The sequence below is a fragment of the Helianthus annuus genome, chromosome 14 (genome assembly GCF_002127325.2).
Source record: "Helianthus annuus cultivar XRQ/B chromosome 14, HanXRQr2.0-SUNRISE, whole genome shotgun sequence".
In the NCBI taxonomy this organism is placed as follows: Eukaryota; Viridiplantae; Streptophyta; class Magnoliopsida; order Asterales; family Asteraceae; genus Helianthus; species Helianthus annuus.
In genome coordinates, this window is record NC_035446.2 from 35,588,105 (window position 1) to 35,600,735 (window position 12,631).

The 12,631-nt window shown below is 38.0% G+C and overlaps 1 protein-coding gene across 1 annotated transcript; it reads right to left on the reverse strand.

The window, feature by feature from the left end:
* Positions 1 to 8,264: 8,264 nt before the first annotated feature.
* On the reverse strand, positions 8,265 to 12,170 carry LOC110908492 (R-linalool synthase QH1, chloroplastic). The gene is made up of 7 exons (XM_022153440.2): positions 11,883 to 12,170; positions 11,519 to 11,792; positions 11,017 to 11,392; positions 10,582 to 10,800; positions 10,347 to 10,485; positions 8,851 to 9,099; positions 8,265 to 8,732 (listed from the first exon to the last, which is right to left on the reverse strand). The coding sequence occupies exons 1-7, from the start codon at positions 12,108 to 12,110 to the stop codon at positions 8,433 to 8,435; spliced, it is 1,785 nt and encodes a 594-aa protein (XP_022009132.1). The 5' UTR covers positions 12,111 to 12,170; the 3' UTR covers positions 8,265 to 8,432.
* Between the last annotated feature and the right edge of the window lie 461 nt (positions 12,171 to 12,631).

The window sequence follows — 12,631 nt, forward strand, 5'->3', positions numbered from 1 at the left end:
ACTTCGGAATAACCCCGAACGACAGGAATATCTGAAATAGTCTTACCCTTGCCTTTATCTGCTGTAACATGTGCTAAGAAAGCCACATATTTCTTCCGTAGATACTTCCGAGCTTTAAAACAAGACATGAGTTTGAGACCACCGGCAGGCTTCTCACCACGAACCTGTAGGATCTCGCCTGTCGACAGCGGTATAGGAACAATCTTCTCAGAACAAACTATCTCCGCGTGATGCTTAGATAACCAATCCATACCTACTATAACGTCGAAGCTTCCCAGTTGCATTGGCGTGAGGTCAATAGGAAAAATATGGTCGTTAAGGTTCAACTGGCAATTGCGTAGAACAGAATTAAGAACAATGGGTTCACCACTGGCAACCTCTACTGTCAAAGGTTTACCTAGTTTCGTTCTAGACACGCGAAGAATTGTCTCAAAAGACAATGACACAAAGCTCTTGTCGGCACCCGAATCAAAAAGAACAGATGCTGGCTGATTATTAATAAAGAACGTACCGTTCACCACCTCGTTGTCTGCTTGTGCTTTTTGTGCATTCATGTTGAAGACTCGACCTCGAGCCTGAGCCTGATTCTGGGTTGCATTCTGGTTCTGGTTGGCTAGCCTTGGACACCGATTTCTGTAGTGGGTCAGATCCCCACAGTTATAACAAGCACCTGGTGGGTAGTTTGGTCGTGCAGCCTGACCCTGTTGCTGAGCAACTTGTTGAGCAGGGTTCTGAGCTGCGCGATTCTGAGCGAACCGACAAACATCGGCAAGATGACCCGACTTCCCACAGTTAGTACAGAAACGGCGCTGATATTGCGGCTGATGGTGACTGTTGCATTGATTGCACAAAGGTGCCCTTCCTGAATAGGGCTTCTTTGCTGGAGGCTGGTTGGGAGCTGCCTGATTAGCTTGGGCAGTGACAACATAGTTTTGGGAAGCCTTACGCTTCCTTGACCCCCTTGAGGAACCAGAATCCTTTCCCTTCTTGTTTTGACCTTTCTTGCTATCTTCCTTGTCAGCCGACTGCTTCTTGCCCTTATCACCCTTCCTGTGTAGCTTATTCTTTCGAATCTGCGACTCAGTCAGTGTCGCTGATAACTCGATTGCCTGACGGAGTGTGGTAGGGTTGCTACCAGTGAGGATGTCTTGTACTGAGTCAGGTAGGCCGTCGATGTACCTTTCGATGGCCTTATCGAGTGGGGTAACCATAGTCGGGCAAAGAAGACTCAACTCCTCAAACCTATCCGTATAAGCCCTGTGCTCGCCACTATCTTGCTTCAAAACATCAAATTCTTTCTCCAACGCTCGTTGTTCATGTCGAGGACAAAACTCCCTCATCATAAGAGCTCTCAGTTCAGCCCATGTCTGAGCTAGAGCAACTTCTGCACCTTGATCTCTCATAACCCCATTCCACCATGTAAGAGCCCTCTTCTGAAACACGCTTGAAGAAAACTCGACCTTGCGATTATCCAGACACTGCACGTGGCGAAAAGTGTTCTCGATGCTCTCGAACCACTGAAGAAGCCCAGTTGCTCCCTCAGAACCACTGAACTTGAGTGGCTTAGCCGAATTAAAATCCTTGTATTTGCATGTACCATTGTTGTTGTTGTTGGCCTGGTTCCATTGAGCAAAGAGATTTGGGAATTGAGCAGCCATCTGCTGCGCAATAATTTCCGCCAGCTCGGCAGTAGCTATCTGGTTGTCGCGTCGAGGAGGCATTCTAGAAGAGAAAAACATGAAATGAAACGAGTGAGATGATTGGATGATGAGAATGAGTTGAAGCAAAATCAACAAAAGCAAAGGTGGCGGTTATGCATCGCAAAGCAAATAAGCGACATGAAATGTCTAGTCAAAGTAAATGGGTCAGAATTAGTGTATCGCGAAGACATGCTCGCCTATAAGTGAACAGTCACCCCAAGAGTTCCCAGGTAAGAGTGACTGGTCCGATTATGTGGATTTGTACGAACACTCTAGCCTTAGACAGAAAACCCAGGGTACAGGCATTCACTCTTCCAGTTCGCACGTGTTCACACTATTAACCCAAAACTTTGACGAGATTTTTGAGAATCCAAAGGGTTCAAAACCATATAACAGAGGGTTCAAAACCTTATAACAGAGGGTTCAAAACCTTATAATAGAGGGTTCAAAACCTAGTAATCAATCATCCTAGAACAGATGATTAATTTTCAAAGCGGATGCAGAACCGAAGTTCCCGTTGTGGTTATCACCTAAGGATAGGTGATGTGCATGTTTTAAACTCTAAACACAAGATAACTTGTGTTAGGGACCTAGAAAGTTATAGTCTAGGTCAAAGCATTACTAATAACCTAATTCCCTATAACCAATGGCTCTGATACCAACTCTTCTGTCACACCCCGACCGCGTATAACATGCAACCGCGGCGGAAAACGTCGGGGAGTGTTGTGGACAGAATTAAATTGTTTCATGACCATGGCATACAAAGTTGTATTTTAGTTATAAACAAGAGTGCTACATCGTTTCAAACAGGAAAACAAAGAGTTCAGAACACAATTAAACTAATTCTATCTTCATTTTTATTCTCTAAGGCACAGGTCCGCCCTAGTGTCATGATCATCATCCTATGGAATAGCTCCTGAAAACACATGTGAAAGTAGGTACGTCAGCATAAAAATGCCTGTGAGATACATAGGTTTTGTAAAAATGGGATTCATGACTTGAGTTTAAAGAATGTTTAATAACAGTCAGTCATGAACCTTGTAATTTGTCTTGCTTTGTAAACCATTTGAAAAACGATAACATCAAATGATATGTATAGATAAGTGCAAGGTTAAACGAGTAACCAATTAAAATGAGTTGAATATAATAAGTTGTTTTGTAAGACAATGTTTTATGAAAAGTGTGTTATTCGTATAAAATGTTATATGTCTAAACTGAAATGATTTAGATAACGCTAAGATATGTAATATTATACAAACGTTTATATATAGGAAGTACCAGCGGCGTATCCTCCATGTTTGTATCATATTACATACGGCACGTTACTCCAACCATTTACCCAAACCAATCCACCATGTAAATTGTTCATGTATAAACCAAATGTCAAGTGTTATTGTGTAAACCATGTCAAATGTTTATGTTCAAATGTAAACCACCAATGTGTATGTCAATGTCAACGTGTTTATGTTCAATGTAAATTATGTAATGTGTATCCCAAAATGTATCATGTATGGTAAGCGAAATGTATCAACTTAAACCATATGTAAACTGCACAAAACAAGTCGTTGAAGTAACACGTGGTTTAAATCAACGTTATGTTCTGTGGAAAAATGCATGCTCTATTGATATTAACATTTATGCGGTATTGTAAACTATGCATACATCCAAGCCTTGAGACTGCGGTGATAAACCCTTAAACAAATTAAAGGTTTATCTAAGTTATGTATATCGAATTCGGTCACTCCTTCCAGTCCTATCAAACCCAGGACTTCAGGAATGGGAGTTGTCAATTCCTATGGTACCACTACCTACTAACGAACAGCGTAGCTAATGTTAATGAATGTATTGTCCCATGTTAAACAAACCAAATGTCATAACAAAATGAAGGCATGTGATGTAAACAATTGTACTAAGTATGCTAAGTAAACATACGAAGTAGAAATGTTCATGTAAATCAATGTGCCCATATGCTAAGTAAACATATGCAGCAGAAATGTTCATGTAAATCAATGTGTCCATATGCTGAGTAAACATATGCAACAGAAATGTTCATGTAAATCAATTTGTCCATATGCTGAGTAAACATATGCAACAGAAATGTTCATGTAAATCAATGTGTCCATATGCTGAGTAAACATATGCAACAGAAATGTAATGTAAATCAATGTACTACGTACGCACACAATGGGCATACATAGCATAAAATGTAATGAAATCATGTACTATAATGTACTAATGAGCATAGCAGATATACAATGTGAAAACATGGAAAGTATGAAAGTTACAGATAGGCACATGTGTTTCACCCCAAAACAGTTTGGAAAACAGTAAAAGAGGGGTTCAATGTACTCACATTGACACCTCGAAAGAATTTAAAAGATGGGGTTCTATGTACTCACCTGAGATTGCTTTGGAGTTCTTGTATATTAACCAGATAATGCTAAAGATCACGGGATATCAAACGGCACCTAATAGGTAGCTATGTTAATATACCGGACCAAATCGGAAGGATCGGATAGTACGCGGGTTCGTAAACCAAACGAGTATGGAGACTCGTGTAATATGGTTAAACAAAGCCTACATACTAAAATGAAACTTAACCTAAGTGCTTACGGCCCATCACGACCCGTTTATGTAGCTTATGCTACCCTAACGCGTCGTTCGCGTAGAACGCGTTCGGAACGCCTAACATCGCGACCACAAGGTATAACCTCGGAAGGTTATAGCTATGGTCACCTAAGGTGTTTGGTCGGATCCTAATGATCGACCAAATGGGTCGGGTTCGAAAGTATAAGTGATGGTTTAGATCGCTTACCTTACGACCCTATATAAGCACTAAACTAAAAGTGACGAGCTAAGCATGTTAGAACATGCTTAACTAAGTTTGAAAACAGGTTTGACATCAAAACAAACGGCTTTGATGCCCACGGGTAGTTTGGTTACAAAATATGCAAGAATGCACATTTTGGCCGAAACTACGACTCGTTACTGAGCCTAGATAACGTGGTGATCAGTAGGTATAGTCATTACGGACTATAACCATCGTGATCACGCTCACGTTATGAAGTTCCATGAACTTCGCATCGACCATAAGCTGGTCAATGCAGAAAGTCAACAAAACGTTGACTTTCGGACTCGAAAAGCGAATAAAAGAGCGAAAGAAGACTTACGGAGGGTCCTCGAGTGCTAATCTAGATCAAATAGCTCAGGTATGAAACAATGGTTCCAACTTAGAGCCTTAAGATCAGATTGTGTGGGTTTTTGGAACAAAAGGGGGGGGGTATTTATAGGAAAAGTGGAACCGTTACGATCGTTTATCGAATATCGTGCCACGATCTCGTGCGTACACTTGTCGCAATGTTGTGGTAAGTCAGAAAATGCCCCTTGGCTCTTGATTGGGTGAAAGGGCATTGCCCCTTGATCGATCGAAAGGCCAAACTGCATTAAATGCAACATTTATTCTGTCTGACAGTCTCACGCGGCCCGCCTCAACATTCAGGCAAAACTCACGCAGGCCGCCTGAGGCATCTGATCTGCACCACTTGCAGAATTTACACTTTTGGTCCCTGTTGCGTATTTAAGCCATTTTCAGCCCTTCTAAGGCCTGTAAAGCCAACTTTAAGGCCCAAAAATGATGCCTAAACATTGTGGACATGAAACATGCTCAAAAATGTGTCGGATGTTGGTTCGTTTGGCCGTACGATCGCGATGTTCGGTTAATTACGACGGAATGCGCATAAGCGCGAAAGATGATCCAAATGACGCGACGAATGGATTTTTCTTATGCCAAACACTAAGGCATAATATTAGGATGCTTACATAAATTTTTGGATGTCCGGATGTATTCAGAACGTAAGTTATGCGCGAAAGTGCAAACTTGTGCACTTTTTGACACTTTTAGCCCCTGAATGATCCAAAAGTTTGTTTTAGCATACCAAACCCCTCAAAGCCTATTTCTAAGCTATGTAAAGGATATTTATGGTATGTTTAACTTATGGACATGTTCCGGAATGTTCGTTACAGTTCAAATTGGCATACTTTCGCAGTTTGTCAAGTTTAGTCCCTGTAAGCGAATTAACTTGTTTTTGCTATACCAAAGCCTTCAAAACTTATTTCTAAGTTATGTAAAGGTTATTTAAGGTATGTTGAGTATATGTTGATGTTCCGGAGTATTTGTCGCATTAGACTGAGCACGTTTAAGCACCAGTTAGCGTATAACTCTCCAGAAAGCGATGTAGAGTTTAGAATCGAACAAAAGTCAAAACATGAAAAATGTAAAACACAACCAAATAAACATTGGGATCAAATAACATTGTTTTATTGATAACTGAACTGTTCACAATGATTATAAGCACAAATGTTACACTTAAGATGTTAAATTGCTTGGCTTGCTGTGAAATCGAGGCTAGGAAAGAGTCTAGAAACAAAGACAATTTACTTTTATTTGAAATCTGAGTTGTCGGAACAGAACAATTTGTCTTGATTTTGTCTGTAATAATTATGCTACTTGTTATGTCATGGTATGGGACATGATGTTTAAATAACTGGTAATCGTAGTTGTTATGGAAACTTCTAGACAATCTATTTCGCTCAGTGCCGCGCCCCGATGATTCCGCTATCGGTTGGGGTGTGACAAAACTCGTCACTGAATTTCCCCCTCAAACTTGGCCAATTCAGACTTCTTTATTCTCCAAAAAACTCAACTATGTGGAATATATAGCATTTTGCTCCAAAAAGTCCGTTTTTCATCAATGCGGATTTCTCTATTTAGCCCATTAATAATCACTTTACCAGATGATAAACATTCTGCTTAGGTAGCAATGACTATCCCACTATCTTCAAAACTCTGTGATCTCATCATCTTACCTATTCTCCAAAATCTCCTGAGGTGTCCCTGAATAACCTTAATTTGATGTTAAAAGCTCGAAAAAAAATTCAATCACCAAATTTTTTCTGGACACTCGTCTCAATCACCCAAATTTTTTAAACATTTTTGACTCATTCGCGCGGATGACACATTATCATTCGTGCGAATGAATATGGTTCATGCGTATGAGCTGATTTTGGAACGAAATAGCTGGTTTGTGCGGATGAAAGTCTTCCAGTGCGGATATAAAGGACTGATTTGTGCCGATGAAGCACAATATTTCAAATGGATCAGAACGCATTCTTGCGGATGAATGACTCCTGCGCACACGAACGTGTCTCGTCCGCTCGAACGTTGATGTTCGCGTTTTTCAATCCAAAATCTTTATTTCTTCGAATTTTATTATGATTCTACCACAGACATGGTTGAAAATCATTTCTAATCAATTCTAAGGTTTCAATTTTACTTTTTATGCGTGGATTGACTTTCAATTTATTGATCTACTTCTAAAAACCCATAAATCATGAATCGGTACCGTTGCTTTGATACCAATTGAAAGTTCCGGATTCAGCGGGTTTAGATGGAAGTTTTGATAAGATAAAGCTAGTTCGATAGAAATCTTGTAATAATAAGCATAAGTAGAAAGCTTCCATTCATAGCGAAAGAGCATATATCATTTTACAAGCTGGAGAGAAAACTGAGGTCTCTCTAGCATTTCCCCAAAACTTATCAAATTCTAACACATGACACCTATATGAAATTCTAACACATAACAACGATCGAAGACTAGTTCTTTCAGGATCCTGGATATTTCAGAGCAGTAGTTAGAATTTATTTTGGACTTGTACTGTAAATTGGCTTGATCGGATTAGCATAAACACACATCACACTCGTTGCAAACACTCAATACACTCACATATACGAAGTTGTCAGTTGTAACACCTAGATTCGATCGATCAAGCCACATTTTTTGTACTCATTTTTATATTAATCTTAGTGGAGCTGTGTAGTTTCCAGCTCCCGAGGTTTTTGTGCCGGAGATCATCTTCACAAACAGGATCAAGGGCTTTTTCCCCGTAACTTATGGTTTGTCTTGATTATTGTTCATTATTTTCATATCTATCTGTCATAAATCTGCGGTTTTATCAAGTAAAATCATCACGTAATGTATTTTCAAAACTGAGGATCCAGAAGATAAACTCGGGATCCTGGATATAAAGTATAACATTTTCACAAGCACCTTACCTCACTTTCTTATTTTAGTTATTAAGTTCACCATACAAATTTCAAATTTTTGATCAAAAGAATGTTTTTTGTTTATAAACTGGATAAGTCTCGTTGTTTTAGACATTATTATTATCAATTGATATTTCCATCTAAGAAAACTCGCCATTCAGATACATAACTTGCCCGGTTTGATAGATTAGGAACTAACCACTTTGTAGAAACGTAAGCCAAATAGTTTGGATTAAAAAAAGTAGTCAACTAGTTAACATGAGCTGTAGGAGGCTTGGAGTAAGGCTTGCTTTAATCCACCACTTGTGGGTTGTGGCCCAACGCGGACACGGTTAAGACAGCATAGTCTGGGTGGAGCGGGGCAACCAGTTTCTCCAATTTGGGAAGTGCGATGGTGAAACACAAAAAAGTCTTCGTTCAAAAAGAAAAGCAACACGAGTAAAGAGTAGTTACTAGCGAGCTAAACACCTTCAACAAACTGATTATTCTTGGATTGTGTATTGAATTACATCAACAATACGTAGACAACCATTTTAAACTTCATTATTACAATATAAGTTTACTAGGATGCTGAAACATCCAATAACACAAATAAAGTTTCACCTCCAACAAAGAATACCCATCGATGATTATATTGTCCTTTGGATAGGATTAAATAGCAATGCTGATATGTGGGATTGAATTATATCAGGACGACCATGCCCATCTCCTTCACTGTATATGAATTGTGCCGTCCTAGCCACATTTGTTGCATATTCAACGAACTCTCGCGAAAACTGACTATTAGCACGAGCCCGTTCTTTGTTAAGTTTCTTCCATGTCTCCAAAATCAACTCTTTAATGTGCATTCTAGCTTCTTCTTCAGTAGCCCCACTCTCATGCATATAACACTGGATTGATTTTGAAATGTCTCCTTTTACCATTTCATCCTAATAAAATGTTTAAACTTATTAATATTTTTATGTTTAAAATAATATATTGACAAAGAAAAACATGAATAATACCAAAATTATAAAATAATTGATATTGGTTAATAAAATTGCATACCTCGGATGTCCCCAAATCATCAGCTAGCCGTAAAATTCGTGAAGAGTAGTGAACTATTTTCTCAAGTCCTTCCATGCATTGGAACACTTCGTTAGTTGTACCAACCGATGTTAAAAATGTAGCATTCATGAGTATTACTGGACCCGATATTGATACCCAACCATTATCCAAGTATTCTTTGAGTGTTGGTTGATATCCACCATAGTACCAACGCGCTTCCACTAGGTAAGCATTGCATAAATCTGCCCACTACAATATTAAAACATAGATTTGCGTCAAACTACAATATATATGAAATAATAACAAAGCAAACATAACGTTTTATAACTAAAGAAAGAGTTAATTACGTTTTCCGTTCAAGTGGTTTGTCTAAAATCACTACTTCAGTCCATTAATGTAAATATTGGCAAACCAATCCCCCTGGTTTCACTTTGATAAGTATTACAGTCCACCCATACTAAAGACATCCAGCTATTATGTTAGTTTATTTGAAATGACCATAATGCCCATGTTATTAAAAATAAAATAAATAGAGAGTTAGTTTTGTTTTTTGTTTTTATGGTTTGTTAAAAGTAACCATTACAATCCACTAGTTTAAAAATTGTCTAGACAACACTAATATCTTCCACTTTACTTTTCACTCTAACATTACCTGCTCCGACTCTAGAGTTGTTTCAACGACTCAGTTTCACCAATGCTCCCCTCCGCCGTATCAGCGTCAACCAGATCTCCTCTGTCACCTCCACCAGCGCCAGATTTGTCTCCGTTAACCAGTTACATCATAATCGAAATCGCCGACCACCAAACTTTCGCCATCACAATCGAAATTGTTGGCCACCTAACTTGCCCTATGTAGTGGTCCGAATTGGTAGAATTCGTCGGTAGAAAAGAAGTTGGCGGATGATTTGTTTGAAGAGAATGGCCATGTAGTGTGGGGGTAGGGGTAGGTGGTAGTTTGATGACGGTGGTGGGCATAATAGGTGGTGGAGGTGGTCATCGTTCCTGTATATGTGGTGTGTGTGTGTGTGTGGTGGGGGATGTTGAAGATGGATGAAGTGGATAGGGTGTGGAGTCGAAGCAAGTGATCTTCTGGTTAGATTTAAGAACACAGAGAGAATAAAGAGTAAAGTAAAGGATTGTAGATAAATAATTTGTTAGCCGCCATTTTTGATGTATTGGAGGTGGTAGTTGTGAAAGTATTAGTATTTTTTTTTATAAATTTTAAACAAATGAAGTGTAATAGTTATTTTTAACAAACCGAGAGACGAAAGCGTAATTATCTCTTTATTTATTTTGTAATTTTAATAATAGGGCATTATGATAATTTTAAATAAACTAACAGAATAACTGGATATGTTAGTGAGAGTAGAATGTAATAGTTACGAAAGTGAAATCAAAATGACTGTTTTAGTATTTTTTAAACTAATTGATTGATTTTTGAAATACCATATCGGAAAACATAATTAACCCTTAAAGAAATAAGATAGTCTAATTACTGCTTTTTTGAGGTACGGAAGGATGAAGAACCCTGTGTCTGCCATTGTGTCATAGGCGATCTCATTGACCGTGTTGTGGAATCCAAGGAAACATATCTTCATATAATCTGGGAGTTCTTCGGCCGCATTGATATCCCATCTATTAATTATATTCTTTTGGGATTATCATAAATTCTATGAACATACGTACTAATAGAATGAATTCTAAGTGAAGTAAAAGAACATTATCATTTACCTTTCGATAACTCTAGTAAATTGTTCAAGTTCATCCAAATTGCCATACACATCATAAACATCATCAATAGTGGTGATCATGGAGTTAACCTTTGCTAGTGTTCTCCTTCCAAGGGTATACTGAGGTAGGTAACCAAAACCGATAGTCCACAGAAAGTTCACCACCACTCGATCTCGACTAAAGCTAAGCTTTGAATCCCATCTTGTATTACTCCACCACCTATTCATAGTTATGATCACCAATCTTGATTAGCTTATGAAGCTGCACGAATGATTGGAAGTAGCGTGTGTATATATATATATATATATGTTGTGTTGTTGCTGGAATTATAAAGCTAATGACTGAGCTCACTCATGAGAATTTAGTCAAACCGCATGACGAAAATCTTAATTTATTATAAAATATAGTTTGGGCACACATGTGGTAGAAACATACCTTGATGCGTGTTTTAGATCTTCGATATGAACAGCCTGAACCATATCGAAATCCAATTTTGAAAGCTCTAACAATATAGGATTCATGTCACTTCTTTTCTCATACGCGTGGATAAACCACTTTGCCTCTATCCTTGGTACTCTCCAGTGCAGTGGAAACTCTAAAGCATGGCTTACTAATGATGATATATTCTCATCAAACCTATCTTGATTTTCTTTTAAAAACGTTGCTGAGAAGTCTCTTGCATCGTCCAATAGGCTCTCCTCTTCCAATGAATGATAAGAAGCTTCATACAAATTCAACATTCCGATAGTATTCTCGAGTAACTCTTGTGGCTTAAGATTCTGAATCTTGCTCTTGAAGTTGTGAAATATCTCTAAATAAAGAGCCAAGTTAATTAAACTTAATTTCATATTTTAATATTAGCCAAATATCATGACCGAATACTAATACAAATATACAAGTGAATCCTTGCAATCACAAATTCTTTATAGTTTTGTACCTTGAGGAACCTGAAAACCATGTTGTCTAAGTAGTCTAAATCCAAGGGCTTTAAGGTTCAAGCCTAAGTTGTCCCACTGGTCATGAGGTTTGTAGTAACTGCAGTAAATCATCTCCAGGAGATTTCTTATTTCCTCCTGAAAATGATACGATATTCCGAGTCTCTGCAAATCATCAACCAGCTCTAAGGAACTCAATGGATCTCCCACCTTGGATACCAGCATCTTCTTCACTGTATCTTTTAATGAATTTGCTCTTGCCTTGTAATATTCTCCCTAAAAGGTTGAAGATTAGCACAAACGTTAATCATACATACTACTAGAAATAAGTAAAACATGCTAAGGGAAATAAACATGGAATCATACTGTGTATTCACTAGAAAGTGATTGAATGTGATCAAACGTCCATAATGTCGGCGCATAGTTTGCTGATCGTCTAGCGAAGGGTTGGACCACAGCAGTGGCCTTTGCAGTGACAATGTCTGATGTTGATTTTGATGGATATATTGGCTTGTGAATGTCAATTTTTCTAGTTATGTTATGATAATTTTTGTATTGAAGAACTGAACAAGAAAAGAAGCTCAGTGATGCCATCTTCAGACAGAGATGCTAAAACGTAATGAATTTGTATATTTGGTTTGTGTATGTTATTGCTATCATGAACTTCTATATATAGAGGAAGATGTGAAAGTTATTTGAGTAAACTTGCTAAAATGGTCCTTAAGGTTTGATCACTTTTACCACTTTAGTCCAAAACTCAAAACTTTTGAATCTGAGTCCCTATGGTTTCAATTTTATTACCATTTTTATTCAAAAACAAAATCTGATCAGATGTTTCAGTTAACATCTAGTTTTTTTTGTCCTTTTCCTCCCTTTAATGAAGGGCAAAATGGTCAGATTTTTTTTAATTTGTTATAATAAAACGTTAAAAGACTATTTTGCCCTTCATTAAATGGGAGGAAAAAGACCCAAAAAAATTGGATTTTAATTGAAAAATCTGATCAGATTTTGATTTTGGATGAAAATGACAACAAAATTGAAACCACAGGAACCAAGATTGAAAATTTTTAAGTTTTGTACTAAAGTGTCAAAATTGACCAAATCTCAGGAACTAT

What these genes read in the sequence shown, in the direction of transcription:
- LOC110908492 (XM_022153440.2), bottom strand. Translation starts at nt 12,110, where the DNA reads ATGGCATCACTGAGCTTCTTTTCTTGTTCAGTTCTTCAATACAAAAAT. An exon ending in CACTTTCTAGTGAATACACA is followed by an intron (nt 11,793 to 11,882) that starts GTATGATTCCAT and finishes TCAACCTTTTAG; the next exon opens with GGAGAATATTACAAGGCAAG. An exon ending in TGGTTTTCAGGTTCCTCAAG is followed by an intron (nt 11,393 to 11,518) that starts GTACAAAACTAT and finishes CTCTTTATTTAG; the next exon opens with AGATATTTCACAACTTCAAG.